This window comes from Pinus tabuliformis, chromosome X (genome assembly GCF_031772625.1).
Source record: "Pinus tabuliformis cultivar Carrire ecotype Pingquan chromosome X, CPIR1, whole genome shotgun sequence".
In the NCBI taxonomy this organism is placed as follows: domain Eukaryota; kingdom Viridiplantae; phylum Streptophyta; class Pinopsida; order Pinales; family Pinaceae; genus Pinus; species Pinus tabuliformis.
Window position 1 is genome coordinate 953,976,551 of NC_142308.1, and position 17,926 is coordinate 953,994,476.

The window sequence follows — 17,926 nt, forward strand, 5'->3', positions numbered from 1 at the left end:
TACCGCCTAAGGCCCGCCCGAAATCCTGCTTACAGAACTTAAGTACTATAGGGCTGCTTCTAAAAATCCTTTCGGGTCTGGTCTTTATCGCTTCGGGGCTTTTCCTTTGTATTTCGGTTTTTACACCGAAACCCACCAATACACAGAAAAACCATTTATGTGTGGAACTTAAAATTTATAAAGTCGGGTTTATAAAACCCATCGGGTCTGCCTATGTAATCGCAGTAGGCAATAACATGTGTTATTGGCCCCGCTCCTTTGCATCGCGGCGATGCGATATTGCGATCGCCGATCATCGCAATCACATGTCGCATGGTCCCAGGGGTCTTTCCCTTACCTCATGGAATTGCCGACACCGATCCGCCGATATATATGTATTTGCCACCTTCAATAGTGTATTCCGAAATATGCACTCTTTTCCACCTTCGATAGTGATATTGCACATATATGTGTTTTTCTGCCTCCGATAGTGTATTCCGAAATATACACTCTTTTCCACCTTTGATAGTGATATTGCATATATATATATGTGTTTTTGGCCTCTTTTAACTCTTCCGCCTCCTTTAACTCTTTTGTGGCATATATTGCTCCCGATAGTGCTCCGGTAGCTCGATAGCTCCGATAGCTCTGTTTTGCTCCTCTGATAGCTTTGCTTTGCTCCTCCGATATGCTAACTCCTCTCGGTTCTTCTTGGGCATGTATTACATGCGATGCTCCTCCAATGTAGCTCCTCTTGCTCCAATGTCTTCCTTTGGCTTTACAATGTCTTTCAATGACCTCCATTGATATGCCTCCTTTGTTAACTCCTCCGTTAACAGACTCTTGCTTATGGCTTGGCTATCCTGATTGCCTTGCCCCTGTCTCTTCATGGATTTGCTCTGCTTTCCCTTCATGGATCATCTAGTATCTAAAATATTGTCATATTGACATCAATGACAACCTAGGTCAACATCAAAATTGGACGGAAATGAAATCAAGAGGTTGCAATCATCTAAATGAATGCTTGACTTTGCCTGGGCCTTCCAGCCTTCCAGGTTACTCTGTAATAAATGCAAGTGCCATACTTCTTTTTTTATATATTTCATTCCACTCTTCAACAGTAAGAGCTTTGTAGAGCTTGAGATATATAAACAATTAATCTAGCGTAGCCTCTAAAATTCTAGTGCTGCTGGGTTTGTCAGTAAACTATCAACCTGAACATGGATAAAGATCGAGAAATAACCATATCCAATCTAAGCTCTTACATATAGAATCAATCAAGAATCAGTCAAGGGAGCAACAAAGATAAAAAAATTCATTAACTTCATGCTAGAGTAACGGGCAGGAAACCCACATCTAGCAAAACAATTTCCAAAGAACAAGGAGTCCTTACAACAACTGCCCTAAGGTCTTCTCATAAAACATTGCAACTAATATCTAGCAATTGCCCCAAAAGGTGCAAAGAGAGGCCAATAGAAATGCTAAATTGAAAGAATTGTATTTTGGTTTAAAATAATAAATATTATAATAATTCAATCATTCAAACTAAACCTAATCAATAAATCGCCAAAAACAAAATAAATCCTTAATGAAAATTACACAAATTATTATTCTTGGTTCCTTTGGATTAATTATATAATAAAATCCAATCAATAATTCAAAATAATTCGAATCAATAAATTGTCCAAATTAAATCCCAACTAATCAAAATTATTTGGGAACGTACATGTATAACCAAATAAAAAAATTATATTTATATGTTATAAAAAAAGTAAAAAATTCTAATCGATTTAAATAAATCCGAAACCACTGAAATTAAAAATTATCCCAAACCAATTCAAATCCAATGGAGGGCATTTCACACTTGTACAAGCAGTGATAATGCAACTGAACGTCTACTGGGCACATTTATTCCAGTTGCCTTCATCCATCATTAAGAAGCTTGATGGAATTACTGCACATTTTATCTGGTCTGTGGCATGAGACAAAAGCAAAAATACCACCTCTCGAAGCTGAATCACATCTCACTCTACTAAAGAGGATGGGCGGATGGGGCATCCTCGATTTGCATTGATTTCAGCACGCTCTCCTCCTAAAATCCATATGGCATGGGATCTTCGGCACAGACATTTGGTGTCAAGTAATTAATCAAAAATACTTGAAAAAACTTTGATTTCAAAGTATGGATGTGACTGGGCCATATTGGACAAACATCTAGCTTTGCCATATGGCGTAGTTTCACTAAGATCGGGAATACATTTCGCAGAATGTTTACTTGGAAGCTTGGCGCTGGACATCATTTCATTATTGGCCGCGACCACGTTTAGGGACATGGACCCTTTCCCAGATTCCATCATTCAGTGCCTAAATTGTCAAGGGATATTCTTTTGGCACCAACTCATTGCCGCTTGGGTAAATAATTGCCCAGTATGGAAAAAATCATCTGATTTGAACCTAATGGGCGTTGTCGCGACTGACTGGGATAACATCCGGATTCATATGAGACTATCAGGTATCTACCGTGAAGAGGAACGTGACACGATTGCCTGGGAAGGTAAAATGAAAGAAGACAATATTGAGGTCGCAGATACTTACAACAAACTCTGCTGCTTGCAAACAAACCATCTGGGGGATGGTTGGTTTGCCAAATTTTGGAGCCCTCACCTCCCCATTAAAATCTCCATTTTTCTCTGGCTTGTATGGAAGAACAAAAATTTGACCTGGGAAAATCTTCAGAAGCGGAATTGGTCTGGCCCTGGATACTGTGTTCTATGCGGGAGAGCTGCAGAAGATAATTTACACCTCTTCATAACATGTTCGGAGGTCTCCATACTCTGGCAACATCTGGAAAACAAAATTGCTTTCTTAGTACCACTTTTTGGAGACATTGAAAACTGGTTGATATGGTGGAGCAACCAACATGGCCTACGACGCCTCATCCCTGCTATTTTCATATGGGAGATATGGAAGTGGCGAAACAACATAATTTTCAACAGCCACAGAGAACTGGGGATAGAGGTGTTGATGAAAATATTAAACAAGATCGAGGCAGCCTTACAGAATGTATCAATTCAAAAGCCTTCCCGATCACATACAAATCCTAAGATTGAATATCCGGCGGGCTACTTCGATGGAGCTACACAGGACCACAAATGTGGATGCGGCTTCACCTTATACATCCATCTAGAGCTGTCATACCATGTACACTGGGGGGCAGGACTTGGCACTAACACTAAGGCAGAGGTAATGACACTATGGGGGCTTCTGTGGTTCACCAAATTTCTGGACATACAAACCATTCATGTATTTGGAGACTCTAAGGTTGTTACTGACTATGTGGGAGAACAAGCCACTATCCACAAGTCCTCTCTACAGGGCTGGCTAAAACAGATCAAGACAATATGGCGCTCTCTTAATCAACCTTCCATTCAACACATATGCAGGAATCTCAATATGGAGGCGGACAAATTATCTAAGCTTGGAGTGCGGGAGGTGCTAGATGGATTCCATGTGAATATTAAAATGAAGGAAACCTGGCATGATGCTGGGGAGTTTCCATTACCCGGATAACATGTCTGCTTGAATTACATGTTGCACCTTTTATCTTTTTTTGAATCTCTGTAGAATGATACAAGTCTGTATCAAATGGGCCATATGAAGAAAACTATCTGAACTGTTATTATTTTTTGAACCTTTGGTAGATTAGTTGAACCTTTGATAGACTAATCTGATTATATAAGATCCATGAAGCTATTGATTCTAAAGAGATGTAATGTCAAAATTCTATGAATGAATATAATGCTTTTTCATCTGAAAAAAATCAAATCGAACCAATCAAACGCAGTGAATCAAAATACATGAAAATTTGTTAGGCTTTCTTTTTTTAATAAACCACTGTGAATTGGTAATTTCAACAAGAGTCTAGTATCTCTGTGATGTTCTAGCTTTTTCTTTTATCAAACATGTTTCTTTGAAATTGAAATTTAAATCGCAAACCATGTTCCAAATCATTATGAATGATTATGTTTGAAATCATTATGAATAAATAATATTTTAATGTTCAAGAGATTAAAAATAGTCTATGGGATTTTAGCTTCCCTAGTTTTGCTTTTTGTAATGCATTTGCCTTTTGTAATTTAGTCATTTTCATATTCATACTCATGATGAGCTATCCCAACTTTCTAAGAATCCCTTCCCCACAATGCCCTTAAATACACACCCCACACTAAAACCTTCTCTCTTAATTAAATTTAGAAAATAATAATTAACTCTATGTTATATATACTTATGAAATACACTTCCAATTTCAAATTAAAAAAGGTAATATATTTTAAAAAATAAGTAAAATAAAATTATAGTATATATTTGTTTTATAAATAATTAATTTTATTTGATATTATATATCAATCCTATTATATTTGTATTATATATTTAAATTATAACATTCAAAATTATATAGTTTTATATTATATATTTAAATTATACCATTAAAATTTATATATTTCTATTATATATATATATATATATATATATATATATATATATAATTTACTTATCATATCTCACTGTTAATTTAGCGAGTCAATAAATGTGGTTAATTCATGATTGTTAACTTTAGTGAATAATCAATAAATGTCGGGAATCCATTACTATTCATAATAATATATAAAATAATTTATTTAAAGCATAATCCAATAGCTTTAATTTCACAAGAAAGCATCAAATTGCTGAAGGAAATTTTTTTAAAACCCTGTTTTCTACCAAAGGCCGATCTGTGGAATTTTTTTTGGCAAAATTTCCACTTGAAAAATTTGAAGTTCATTTCGTTAACATCACACATATCAGGGTTTATAACGAGAACATTTCAGGGTTTTTTTTTTTTTTTGTTTTTTTTTTTAAGATAATATAAAGATCTGCATTACATTGTTTCGGGACAGTGAGAGCTGCCCATAACCAACACAACGTATGGAACGGATTTGACCGTTTCAGGGAAAACATAGAAAAAAACGCTACACATGTATTCAAAAGTTTAGTTACTACACATTCTAAGAACAGGAATTAAAACACAATAAGTCACAATAAGTCACATTTCTATGGTGCTGAAGATCAATGAACTGGCTTTCTAAGCAATAGAAAGGAGTCACATTCCCTTGATACTGAAATCCTGAATAAGAAAGGAAGATCCATCATGGATAACTGTCAATGACCACAATCCCGGCTTCATAACAAGACCCTCCTTGGAGAGAGAGTCAGCCTGGACATTCCTGGAACGAGGAATATGCTGGAAAGACATCTGGTTCATGGTGTTTCGAAAAAACATGATTCTGCTTAGCCAATCGAGGAGATGTGGACTGCTAATGTGGCCATTCCTATTAACATGATCAATCAACGATTTTGAGTCAGCATAAACTGAAATTTCTTGGATGCCTAAAAAGTCACAAAAAGCAAGCAGCCCAGAAAGGGCCCGGGCCTCGGCCATAGTATTAGAACCATGCCCTCCATGCTAGGATAGAGAATATTGAAGGTTGTCGTCCATTACGATGTAAACTCCACAACCGCAGCTGTTGTATTGTTCAGCTCCATCAAAGAAAGACGCAGGTACCTGGAAAGAAGAGGCTTCCGACACTTTCTTACAGTCTTTTTTTGTCTGAACATCATCCTGATTGAACGAGTCATGGCATGCCAATATGCGATGTAGGATTGACTTGAGAGGTTCCTTTGAGTCTTGGAAGATTTGAGCATTTCTCCATTTCCAAAGAAACCAACAGGTTATGATAAACAAGGATCTCCAGGATAGACTTTGCTCGCTCCACCATTTAAACACAGCCTGTACAGAGGGAAAAATAATGTGAGGAAAACCGAAAAACAAGGATAGATCATACCAGATCTGGAGAGACGGGACACATTGGAAGAACATATGCAGGGTTGTTTCCTCAGCACCAAGACACATGGCACATCTACTCGGACCCTGCCAGATTTTCCTTCGGAGGACTTCCCATGATAGGTTCCTGTCGTAAAAGACCAACCATGAAAAAATTATCATTTTGAGAGGGCGTCCTGCCTTCCAAAAGCAAGGAGGGAAAAGCGGGTTGGAGCATGGAGAAGGAGTTGAGAGCATGTTCGCATAGATGTCCTTTACACGAGCAGGAGACTTGGCTTTAGGCACTGTCCAAATCAGATGATCACTGGTCCCCGAACGGAGAATTCCCAAGCTGATAAGATCTTCTTTGACAGAGGTCCAGAGCGGGAGCAGAGTGGCCGGCAAGTTCAGGTCACATCCATCCTTCCACACTGGAATAGGACCTCTCCATGAATTGATCAACTTGTCCCAAGTAAACCAACCCATTCTATGAAGGAAGCATAATAGGGATGGAGGAAAAGAAATATCTTGACCGTTTAAAATAGGATCAATGCCAATTAGCATTCTGGAACCCGAGGAGAGGTTCCATCTTCGATTTTCCAAAAATAAGAGCTGGATTTTCCTAAGGCTGAGCCATATAGACGAGCCTTTTCTTGCACCAATAGATCTTCTTCTATACCAGAATTCTAAGTTTCTACCTTTCATGTATTTTTTCCTTATAGTCTTACTCCATAGACCATCACCAAACATACCTCTGTATAGAGATTTACATAGGAGCGCATGTCAAGAAGGCCCCATCCGCCTAGCTTCCTGGGCTTAGAAATTGTTGCCATCTTTACTAAATGAAACTTGTTCTGTATTGATTTCCCTCCCCAAAGGAAATTAGCCACAAGACTGTTCATTTTGTTTATGATATTTGCAGGGAGAAAGAAAATATGAGCCCAGTAGACCGCCAATTGAGATAGCACTGCCTGAACTAGAATAAGTCTGCCTGCTAAAGAAAGAGACTTGAACTCCCAACCTGATATCTTTTTATAGAATCTGTCCAATAACCGTTGCCAGTCAGCTTTCGAGTAGCCCTTTGCCTTTAGATTGAATCCCAAATATTTCATTCCATCCCTGATCAAAATCGGAGCAATGCCCAACAGCTCAGCAATCCATAAGATCATTTCCATGTTTGTGTCATTATGAAACAGAGAAGATTTTGCCTTATTTATGACCAAACCTGTTGCTTTCTGGAAATTTTCAAGAATTTCATTAAGGCATATCCAGGAGGCCCTACAGAGCATGGCGAAAATGAGAACATCATCGACGAAGAGATTGTGAGATAAAGAAATGTCCTTGCATATCTTGACTGGACTGCATCTCTTTTCATCTACAGCCTTGTTAATCTGTAGACTAAGAGAGTTCCTTGCCAAGATAAATAGCAGAGGGGAGAGGGGACAACCTTGTCGAAGTCCCCTCTCAGCTAAAAGGAAGGAAGAGGGGAACCCATTTATGATGACCGAATATCTGACATTCTCAACACAAGACATTATCCAGTCGATGCCCTGAGTTTTCAACCCAATTTTGCCAACATAATTCTTAAAAAACCCCAGTCTAAGCAGTCGTAGGCTTTTTGCAAATCTATCTTGAGAATAGCCGCATCCATCTTGTTAGAAATCAATGAAAACAGACTTTCCTGGGTCATGGCCACTGCATCCAGTATGTTACGACCTTTTAAGAATGCATGTTGATCCTTCGAGATGAAGGAGGCCAGAATGGGCTTCAGCCTTTCAACAATAATTTTAGAAATGATTTTGAACAGGATATTGCAGAGCGATATTGGTCTAAAATCTTGGAAGGTGTCCGACTTGGCCTTTTTAGGAATTAGGGCAATCAGAGTAGAAGAGATGATGCTGTGAATACTTCCTGACATCCGGGATGCCTCCACCATCCGCAGCAAGTCCATTTTAAAGAGATCATAAAAGTGAGAGAAAAATTCTATGGGCCATCCATCCGGCCCAGGGCTTTTATCTCTTTTGAAAGCTTTAATGACATTTAGAAGTTCCTCTTCATAAATCGGCTGGAAAAAACTTTCATTTGCTGCCTCATCGAACATTACCGGAACTAGTTCGATTCCCCAAAGAGTATCTTGGAAATTATTTGCTTCCTTTCTTTTGTATTGGTTCTGAAAACAACTTGTTGCTTCTTTCGAGATATCCTGCTGGGAGTAGAAAAAACCACCTTCACCATTGTTGATCCTCCAAATAGAATTTTTCTCTCGTCTGGCATTTGCAAAGTTATGAAAAAATCTCGTGTTTCTATCTCCCTCCTTAAGCCAGATAGCTCTGCTTTTGAGCCTCCATGAAGCCTCCTCCTTTTGCAGTAGAATTTGTTTTCTTTTTTCCAAATTCCTTATGAGGCCTTTGAAGTCAAGGGACAACTTATTTGGATCTGCTGTATTTAATATGTTGTCCAGCTCCTTTTGGATGTCTATAAGCTCTTGTTTGTCCTTATTTCTCTTTTGAGATTGCCAGTCCTTAGCCACGTTCCTCAGGCATGCCAACTTTTCCCGAAATGTCATGAAAGGGGACATTTCAGATTCCAATAACTCCTTCCATTTGTTTGAGATGATTTCATTGAATTTTGGGTCTTCTAAGTGGATTCTGTTAAATTTAAAAGAGTAGCTGAGCCTGAATCCATTGCCACGCCATCCAAGGAAGATAGGTCTATGATCAGATGTGAAATCGTTCCCTATAGAAGATACATGCATACCCATTTTATCGATAATGCTAGAATGAAGGATGAATCGATCAATCCTCTTGGCAATGTATGCCTCTCCAGACCTGCTATTATCCCATGTTGGCTTCATTTTGATGGGTACAATGTCAACCAAGTTCCTATTTAAAAATTCCTTCTTGAGTCTGTCGGCCAGAGGATCCTTTGTCCTGCATTTTCCCCAGCATTCATCAGTGCTAAGAGTCATATTTAAATCTCCTGCTATCATCAGAGTTTCAATATCAAGCATTTCCGAGGCAAACAGCCTTTCCCAGAAAGAGAGTCTATTCTTATAGGGAGCGTAGACATTGAGAATATTGATGTTTAGGTCTTGACCCCTAACAGAGGCAGAGATTAGAATCCCCGCAAAACATTTGAAGACCTTTGCCTTAATCCAAGCGGGATCCCACAGGACCGCAAGGCCGCCTGACTGACCACTAGCCTCTGAAGCAGCCATAAACCAAGAGGGGTACATTCTCCTAAAATATGCTATAGTCACCCTGCTGGGGTGCATGGTTTCCTGTATAAGGATGATTTTTGGATGAGCCGAGTAGAAGATTTCTTTTAGCGCAAGATATTTAGGGTTTGCGCCTAAACCCCTGATATTCATTGAGACTATGAAGGTCATTTGGATGGCTCGCCAGCCATACTTGCTCTAAGAGGCTGAATATCAGACGAATCCAGAATTGGTACATCCACAAGAGATAAGTTCCGCACTCCATGCTCAGAGGTGATCGTTCTCCCTCTAAAGTGCCGGCTTCCTCCATTGTGTTTCTTTCTGACTGTTATATTCTTTGCTGAATTAGGGCTTATGAATGGAGAGGCAGGACTATTAGGTTTATGAATAGTCAGAGGCTCCAACTTAAAGATTTTCTGCTAAGTAAGAAATCAATGTCGCTATCATATTTATTAACCGGGGACACTACAGGCGAGTTGAAAGGGGTGGGCGTGAGAAGAGGTTCTTTGCCTTTTGGAACAGGAGCATGGGGTTTGTCAGGAGTCGGGGAGGAGGAGGAAATCAGAATGGGGTGAGAACCGACAACAAAGTCCATTAAGTTCATAGCAGGAGGAGAGGGAACAACTTTGTCCTCCGAGGGCTCAGGAATGGGAGCACAGCGGAAAGGGGGAGATTGGATGGAGCGACGGGGATCCGACCCGAAAAGGTTGTCATGAGGAGAAAGATTCTGAGTCACCTTTGAATCGAGAACTTCAGACTCTAGATTTATCTTTTGGGGAGCCTCCGGAAAAATTAAAGATGAGGCAGATGCTCGCTCAGAGAAAGACAGAGCAGAAGCCTCATCGAATCTACGATGGACTAGCTTATGCCTGCGAGCGAAATGGCGTCTGCAATTATTAATCAGGTGCCCTATTTTATGGCAAAGGGAACACCTAAATGGGATTCCCTAGAAGTCTAACCTTTGTTTGATTTTGAATCTGTCCCATGCTATCTCAATGTGGTTCGGATACCCTCCTTTATATATTTTCTCTATAAGGATCCACGCGATTCTCTTGTCTTTTTCTCCTCTGCACCAGGGATCTACATAAATAAACTTGCCGATAGAGTTCCCTATTTCTGTAAGGGTTTCAGTCGACCACATTTCCAAAGGCAAATTCGGAAGTTTCACCCAAATCAAATTGTTTGTCGGGGTGTTCTTTAATGGATCGAAACCGATATACCATCTAAACAGGGATAAGAAACTTCTACCAAAGACCCAAGGTTTGATTAATACAGTCTCTAAGTCGGAAGCTTTAAGGAAATGGAATGAGTACCACTCCTTCATTAGACGAGAAATGACGGGAGTATATCCAATCAGGGGTTTCCATTTATCTTCCAACCATTGCCCCATAACTGCTTCTTCCATTTCTGGGAATTGCCATTTTCCTATCAAGGCTAGATTTTGCAGACTATCTATTCTTTCCGAAAGAAAGGAGTTGTCTAAAGAGACTGCATTTGGAGGGGAGACAGTTTTAACCAAGTTCCTGGACTTGTTGTAATGAAAAGCTTGATCACTTGATCACCCATCCCTAGAATTGACCTTTCCTTTAATCGAGAAGTTGGAACGAGGCTTCACGGTAGGTGGGCCATTCTTATCAGGGCAGGCGGGCTTGACAATTATGTCTTCCATCGTGGCTTGCCATCCTGTAGACTTCCTGGATTTGTCATGAGCTTTCTCGACCTCTATCGTGGGTTGAATCATGACTTGCGTGGCAGATGAGTCTGACCCACCTGTCATTGAGACGAAGGAAAGATCGCTATTCTGGCAATTGACAGCTTGAGTTCATAAATTCCTGATTGAGGCAGTACAGGAAAAATCTTTTCCGTAGATCCTTTTCTGAACAAAAGACCCAGATAGAGTAAATACCAGATAGGGTGAAATTAATAGAAACAGCTTGGGAAAGTCCTCGGGATCCGTAGATGGAATACTCCAGAATAGAAAGATAATGACGAAAAGACAAGAGCACTAAATCTCACATTGAGAGTTGCCAGAATAGGACGATTTTCCAACCGTCAATTTGACCAGAAACGAAACAAAAGAGATTACTAGTGCTGCAAAGGACAAAAGTGAGTACTTCTGAGTACAAGGATCACGTTGGATTAGGACAGAGGCATTTACTCCGGGAATTTTGGAAATTCGCCTTGGACGGAATGCAAATTTTCGATGCCGGAAAAGGAAAACCGGGACGACTACCTGGTTATCCCGAAGGCGCCATTACAGGTTACAGAAGGATAGGGCAAGCTTTTGAGGAAAAAACTAAGCATTAGAATAATCCTGACATTCGATGCAACAACAATACATCTGAAGTATACACCACCATTTACCGATTCTGAACCGAAAATCTGAGCACGGCCTATAGATGACTATAGAATTCTTTAATTTAAGGAGAAAGGATTTTAACATTTTGGTGGCTATAAAATTCAATGACCAGCTTCCAGGTTAAAGACCGAAAAAAGAAGCTTCAGAGGTTCCAGAGACTAACCTTCTAGACCAGCGGAAATTAAAACAATAGCTAGACCATAATGACTTCTATCAGACCAGAATTGTTGTCTTGATTCAATAAAAAATAGAAGACTTAAGCCAGATTTTCAGGAATATCAGAAAAACTACCGAGGATTAGGAGAAAAAAGAAACTAACCTTTTGATTACCGGCGCCGAGAGCCGCGGGAGAGAGCGCCTGTACCCTTAGCGAAACCCACCATCCACCCTCAGGAAGAATTGACAGGTAGCTCCCAAAAACCAAACAAGGAGTCCGAAAGGCCCCTGAGGCCACGAGGCCGAAAAGGCCGAAACCGGGCAATGACTGTTGGGGGCTGCTTAAAAAGAGTAAGGGATGCTTCTATATAATGAGTACAATACCTTCCAGGCGTCACCAGAATAGGGAATATGCATGTATGAGAAGGTCAGGATCTGCCACGGTAGGTTCAGCATGCAGGAGAGTGAACGTGGCTACGTAACAAGAGTGCCCATGAAATCCATGCGAACAGCAGCATGAAACTGACTGGCGCGGCACCGGCTGGCTAAAAGAGCGGCTAGACTACTTGGTGGACGACTAAGGATGGTTCCACGGGCAGCTAAGACAAATCATCATGAAGGCGACTGGTCCGAGCTATCGACTTATGTCTGGCAGCGATTGGCTTTTTGAGAGGCTGGTCTACATGGTGGCAGGCGTTATAGGCTCCCTGTGACTGCGTCTTGGCTCTCTCGCACCGCGGCTCCCTCGCTTCCCATGGGAACATGTATCTCATACCAATATTTAACGATGGAAAATGCAAAAGGAACTTTGAAATTGCAAGCAGGGTTTCTTTACCATATTTTTCAGAGGTCTTTGAAGTTTGGTTTCAGAATTGTGTAATAGAATTTGGAATTGAGACTAGTATCTATATATGTATAATCGAAGCATACTTTGATTCGTGACGGTGGTTTGATATAGGAAGAATATCCATCAACCAAGAATTTATTTGGGCAAACAAGTCCAAGGAGGGATGAGGTGAAGAAGAAATTTTAAGCACACATGGTTTTCATTAAACAACAAACAGGTGGAAACTTCGGCAGAACCTCAACCGCTATCAACTAATTGTCCTCATCGTGTCTTGTCCTCCTCAAATATGGAAAACCGCATCTGCCCATGCCCGGTCATGACTGTGCACCAGATGACACGACAGCAAGCACATCCATTACAAGACTGTAAGGGCCCTCGGATCCGTCCTATAAGCTTTACATTGCATAAACCAAACTCTCATATTAAGATAATATGATGTATATTGTAATAATATGATGTATAATACAAAGTTTGGATAGTCTATTATTATAATGTGTTTTTTTATAACAAAATTTAAAAATACTTTTTCCCAATATACCGTTTGATATATTTTAAAGAGATGTATAATATTTTGAGATTTTATTGTGAAACATTAGAAACTTATTTCCTAAAAAAAAAAAAAAAAATTTTTAATAAATATATAAATATTATCTTAAAAAATATTATTCATCATACTTAAAAAGAAAAAGTAAAATTTGCTATTTACTATTAAAAAGAGAGATATCATCTTAATTAAAATCAAATACATACCAAAGTGCTCATACCAATCAAGATGAAGATTGTCACTGAGAAGCTTAAAAACCAATAACTTTCCCTTAAAAATGAAAATTATTAGATTTGAAGAATTTGGCTATGTCGTACAAACCTTTTTTTTTTAATTACATAACCAAAAAATTATTGCAGCTCTATCCCCTTAGACCACCAACACGAGGTAAAGCGTTACATATCAAAGGGTTAAATAGAAATTTACCATTAAAAATTGTAATTAATAAAATGATATTAAGAAAATAAAATTAAAGTGTGATGTCAGGAAAGAAACATGTTATGGTACAACTCTATTAGGATTTTAGTGAGAAAAGGGGTTCTATTTATGGACGCAAAAAACGTGTTATGGTACATGGCTATTACGATTTTAGTGATAAAAGGGGTTCTATTTACGAACACGGTTTATTAGCGGATGTTCAGAGTGGAAGAAGAAGGCTTGGAATCAACGAGAAGGTATTTGTAAATTCTGATTTAAGTTGGTGTTTTTGTTCTTCTCTCACTACCACATATATAGCAAAATAGGAAGATTGAAAAGCTCTGATCATCAGGCTATAAAATTTGGCTAGATATTGATGTGTGATGTAATTATAGTAGCTCTAGGGTTAATAATGTAGGGTTAATAATGATATGATAAAATATTCTGCTGCAAAAATATCAAGCGGATTAAAGATTAAAAAACACCTTAAACCCTAAACTTTGGAGCAATCAAGAGAGATGCACAAATCGAAACCGCATGAGAAACATTGAAAAATACTTTGTACATACAATGTAGAAGAATCAATGAAACCAAATTTTTTATTGAATTATCTCAACAGTAAACTCAGAAAGCCAACAATGGCTTATTCTACTGTTGATGAAGAATAAAATTTTCTTGGAAATGATAATTTACAGCGACTATACAAAAAAGAAATAAATGGAACGACTAATAACAACTCATGTGCCTTACTAATAAGTATTAAATAATGAGATGCTAGAGGATTACAATGAAAAACTTGCAAAGCACACCTGTTAATAAAATCCCAGTGGCGAATTATTTTTATTCACCTAAAAACAAACACAAAAATAAAATCATAATCACAGAATTGAAATTAAAAACCTCTGACCATTGCTACCTGAAACCTGTGTCTATAGTCCTATCGCTAGGGGGTTCGATCCTGGCCAAAATTGATGCAGGAGCATCCATCTCACCATGACCGGGTGAAGTCTTGGCCAGGTTGGAAAGTTGTTTGAGTATTTGGATTGTTTTTTTTATGTTTAGTTTATCAAGAGATGGGATAGGATTTTATTTTGTTTTACTGTTAATTGTTGTGTTAGTCAAAGTTAATAGTCGGTTAGGGTTGTTATTTGTCCGACAGAAATAAACAACAGTTTAATAATTGTTCTGTCAACTTAAAGAGGAAAAGACAAAGTTGTCTAAATGAAGATCTTGTCATGTCAACCGAACTGAGAACTAGTAGTTACACAACCATATTATTTCTGTTCAACTGAAAGCAATTACAATTTCAATTAACTGTAAAAAAACAATGTATAAATGTAGTAATGTAAAACATGGAAAAGGTTCAGCAGTTTCAGAATCAAGAAATAAAACAGAGACAGATCATTTTTTCTAAACTATCCATTTGTGTCATTGCCTACTTACTGTACTATTATATTTCCATTCATTGAATTGTTAATAACAATGCTAGCAGACAGAGAACGACCACTGTAGGTCGTGTTTCCTTGTGTTCTCATCGAACAACAAACAACATCGAATTCATACATACGTCCAGAATCAGAGCGAAGAACCAACGAATCGAGCCCACGGCCAAAACAGTAAAGCACAACTAGTCGACCGAGAGGATAAAATTGGAAACAGAGTGTTGGGAAAAACAAACCATAACAGAGGTACTTTCAAATGAATCTTCATGTTTTCATAAGTAAACAGAGATAACAAAATTATGTTCACATTGCTGTTGATCTGAGAAATATAGATGTATTACATTTGTTTATAAACAAAAACAATTTCCAGCGTCCACATAGTGGACAAACCCTAGCCTAGGGTTTGATAACAGTGAACACCCTTAACTCAAACGAACAGCCAACCAGAACAGAAACTGAAGCCAAACTTAAGCTTCATCTTCGAAAGCGATTCAGACTGAACACGAATGCAAAACAACGAGCGATAAACCCTACAGAAACTTAAAGACCCTAACTGTAAATTGACGAACTTTAAGAGCGAGAGCCTACCGGTAGAGGGTTGCTACATTTGGAGACCGAACACGTAAGGAATCTGCATACCCAGGTCGAGCCATTGACCTGCACATACCAAACAGAGCTCAGTCAGCATACCTGTATAGTGAGACCTGAAAATCGAAGCAGAATAGAAGCAGAAGGGATATATAACTTACCTGAGTACAACCGGACCAAGGGGTTTGCGGAACAGAGCCACTGACAAATTGAAGGAGCCTGAGACAGAAGGAGCAGGCTTGGTCAGTGTCAATGCCAGAGGAAGGTCGAATTAAATCAAGGAGAGGACTATTTACTTGTTTGTAGCCGCGGAAGACCATCACCCTGTTACCTGAGTTCATGGACACCAGAAGTTAACCGATTTGCATACCGAGCAGAGACAAAGGCAATAACAATAACAGCAAGTGACAATCATTAGACGAGAGACCTTATTCCATAACCAAACCATAGAAGAACGAGAGCACGAGATCAAGAAACTTACTGTGTGAAAAGAGTTCGAGCAAGCGCACCTCTGGAGCCAAGACAGGCTCGTGCCACAGGAGAAGTCCACAGACAACCGCATCAACAAGTTTGGAAGGCCGACATTCATTTACAACCATACCTAAAGAGAAACCAGAGATTTCCATATGCGCCGGAGCAAAAACCACACAGAGTGACAAACAAACCCTTGGAGAGTCGCTCAACAGAACATAACCATCGCGAATGACCGGGAAGCAGAACCATTTTGGCAAAATACCAAACGGAGGGAATCAGGCTCGAGGACCGTAGATGGGCATTGAATAACACATTAAATCATTCCCACTTTCCAAAATAAAATATCTGTTATCCATATTACATACAACTGCCAGAAGCAACAAACAAACATACCACGTCATAAAGCCCGAAACAGGTGTAAAGCCGAGGCTACGTGAAAGCGTGGGCTGGGTCACATCAGAGTGGTATCAGAGCAGTTGTTTATGTTATTAGGAGGAATGGAGAGAGGAAGGCGAGGTGGTGGCAGAGGTGTTCAAAGATTGGCAGAGGAAGGATTAAGAGAGGAGATCAGAATTCTTGCTGCCTGTTTGGAGGCAGTAGAGGCAGGGAGACACAGAGATCCGGAAATAAGCGATGACAGCGAAGAGGAGACTGAACCAGCAGCAGATGGACCAGAAGGTGAAAGCCCACAAGTGAGATTGTTGAGATCTGTTTTAGTGGCAAGCAGTAAACCCAAGCCAGAACTCCCAACTTATGACGACAACCTGTCTATCGAAGTTTTATTGGATTGGATTAGCGAGATGGATAAGTATTTCGAGTGCAAGGAAGTCAGCAAAGACCGTAGAGTGAGGTTCGCTGCGATGAAATCGAAGGGACACGCAGCCATGTGGTGGGATAGTGTCCAGAATGAGAGGAAAAGATTGGACAAGTTGCCGATTAAAACCTGGTCAAGGATGGTGGCCAAGTGAAAGGGCAGATTTTTGCCGAAGGACTATTAGATTGCACTGCATAGGCAGGTGCAGAATCTAAAACAAAAAGGATTGACGGTAAGGGAGTATACGGAGGAGTTCTATCGAGTGAATTTGCGAGTCAGATATACAGAGGATACTGCAGAAAGAACAACCAGGTATGTCAATGGGTTAAGGTTAGATATTTTGGACGAAATCAGTATTTTGTCTCCGAAAAACACTGAGGAAGCGTATCAGAGTGCGATGAAAGCTGAAGAGAAAATTACCAGAAGGCAGAATGCCCGGAGAGGACGAGGAACCGGCAGGGGAAAAGGCCAGTCATATGGCAGAGGCTGGACTGCTAGTAGCAACGAGGAAGGCAGCAGTTCCAAAGCTTCTGGATCAGCAAACAGAGGTGATAGCGCGAGAGGCGGTAGGTCATCCCAGCGAGGCAGGGGAAATGGCCGAGGTAGAGGGGCTGGTTATCAGTGTTACAGATGTCATAAATGGGGACACCGATCGTTTGAATGTCCAGAAGCATATCAAGCTGGACAATGGGGTGCATATGTGGAACAACTAGAGGAAGCACCGGCACCTCCCCAAGAAGCAGAGAATGCTCCAGAGGTAGGGGAAGCTCTGGTGCTGCACAAGGTGTTGTTAAAACCAGTTAAGGAGGTCACTGAACAGACACAACAGAAGGCTTTGTTCAGAACAATTTGTAAGTCACGAGGTAAGTGTTGTAAGTTAATTATTGACAACGGTAGTACTGATAATTTAGTATCCACAGATATGGTAGAAAAATTGGATTTGAAACGCTTGAAGCATCCCAACCCTTACAGAGTTTCATGGCTGCAAAAAGGCCATCAGTTGCTGGTGGATGAATAGTGCGAGGTGGAATTTCAAATAGGCAGATATAAGGATAAAGTTGTTTGTGACATCATGCCGATGGATGTATGTCACATACTACTTGGCAGGCCTTGGCAGTACGATAGGAAAGTGGTACACGATGGATTGACGAACTGTTATAAATTTGTTAAGGATGGAATCAAGCATACGCTTGTGCCCATCAAGGAAGAAGGGACAGCAGAGACTAGTG

The 17,926-nt window shown here is 39.7% G+C and overlaps 1 protein-coding gene across 1 annotated transcript in view; it reads right to left on the reverse strand.

Annotated features, from left to right (window-relative positions):
- LOC149142853 (P-loop containing nucleoside triphosphate hydrolases superfamily protein) overlaps positions 1-16,035 on the reverse strand; it is a 168,188-nt gene extending 152,153 nt beyond the window's left edge. The window contains exons 1-4 of the mRNA XM_089451606.1: positions 15,891-16,035; positions 15,571-15,628; positions 15,427-15,478; positions 11,735-11,935 (exon numbers count right to left, since the gene is read on the reverse strand). Coding sequence (XP_089307732.1) covers positions 11,735-11,935; positions 15,427-15,478; positions 15,571-15,628; positions 15,891-16,035 — 456 coding nt within the window. The remainder of the gene's footprint in view (positions 1-11,734; positions 11,936-15,426; positions 15,479-15,570; positions 15,629-15,890) is intronic.
- Between the last annotated feature and the right edge of the window lie 1,891 nt (positions 16,036-17,926).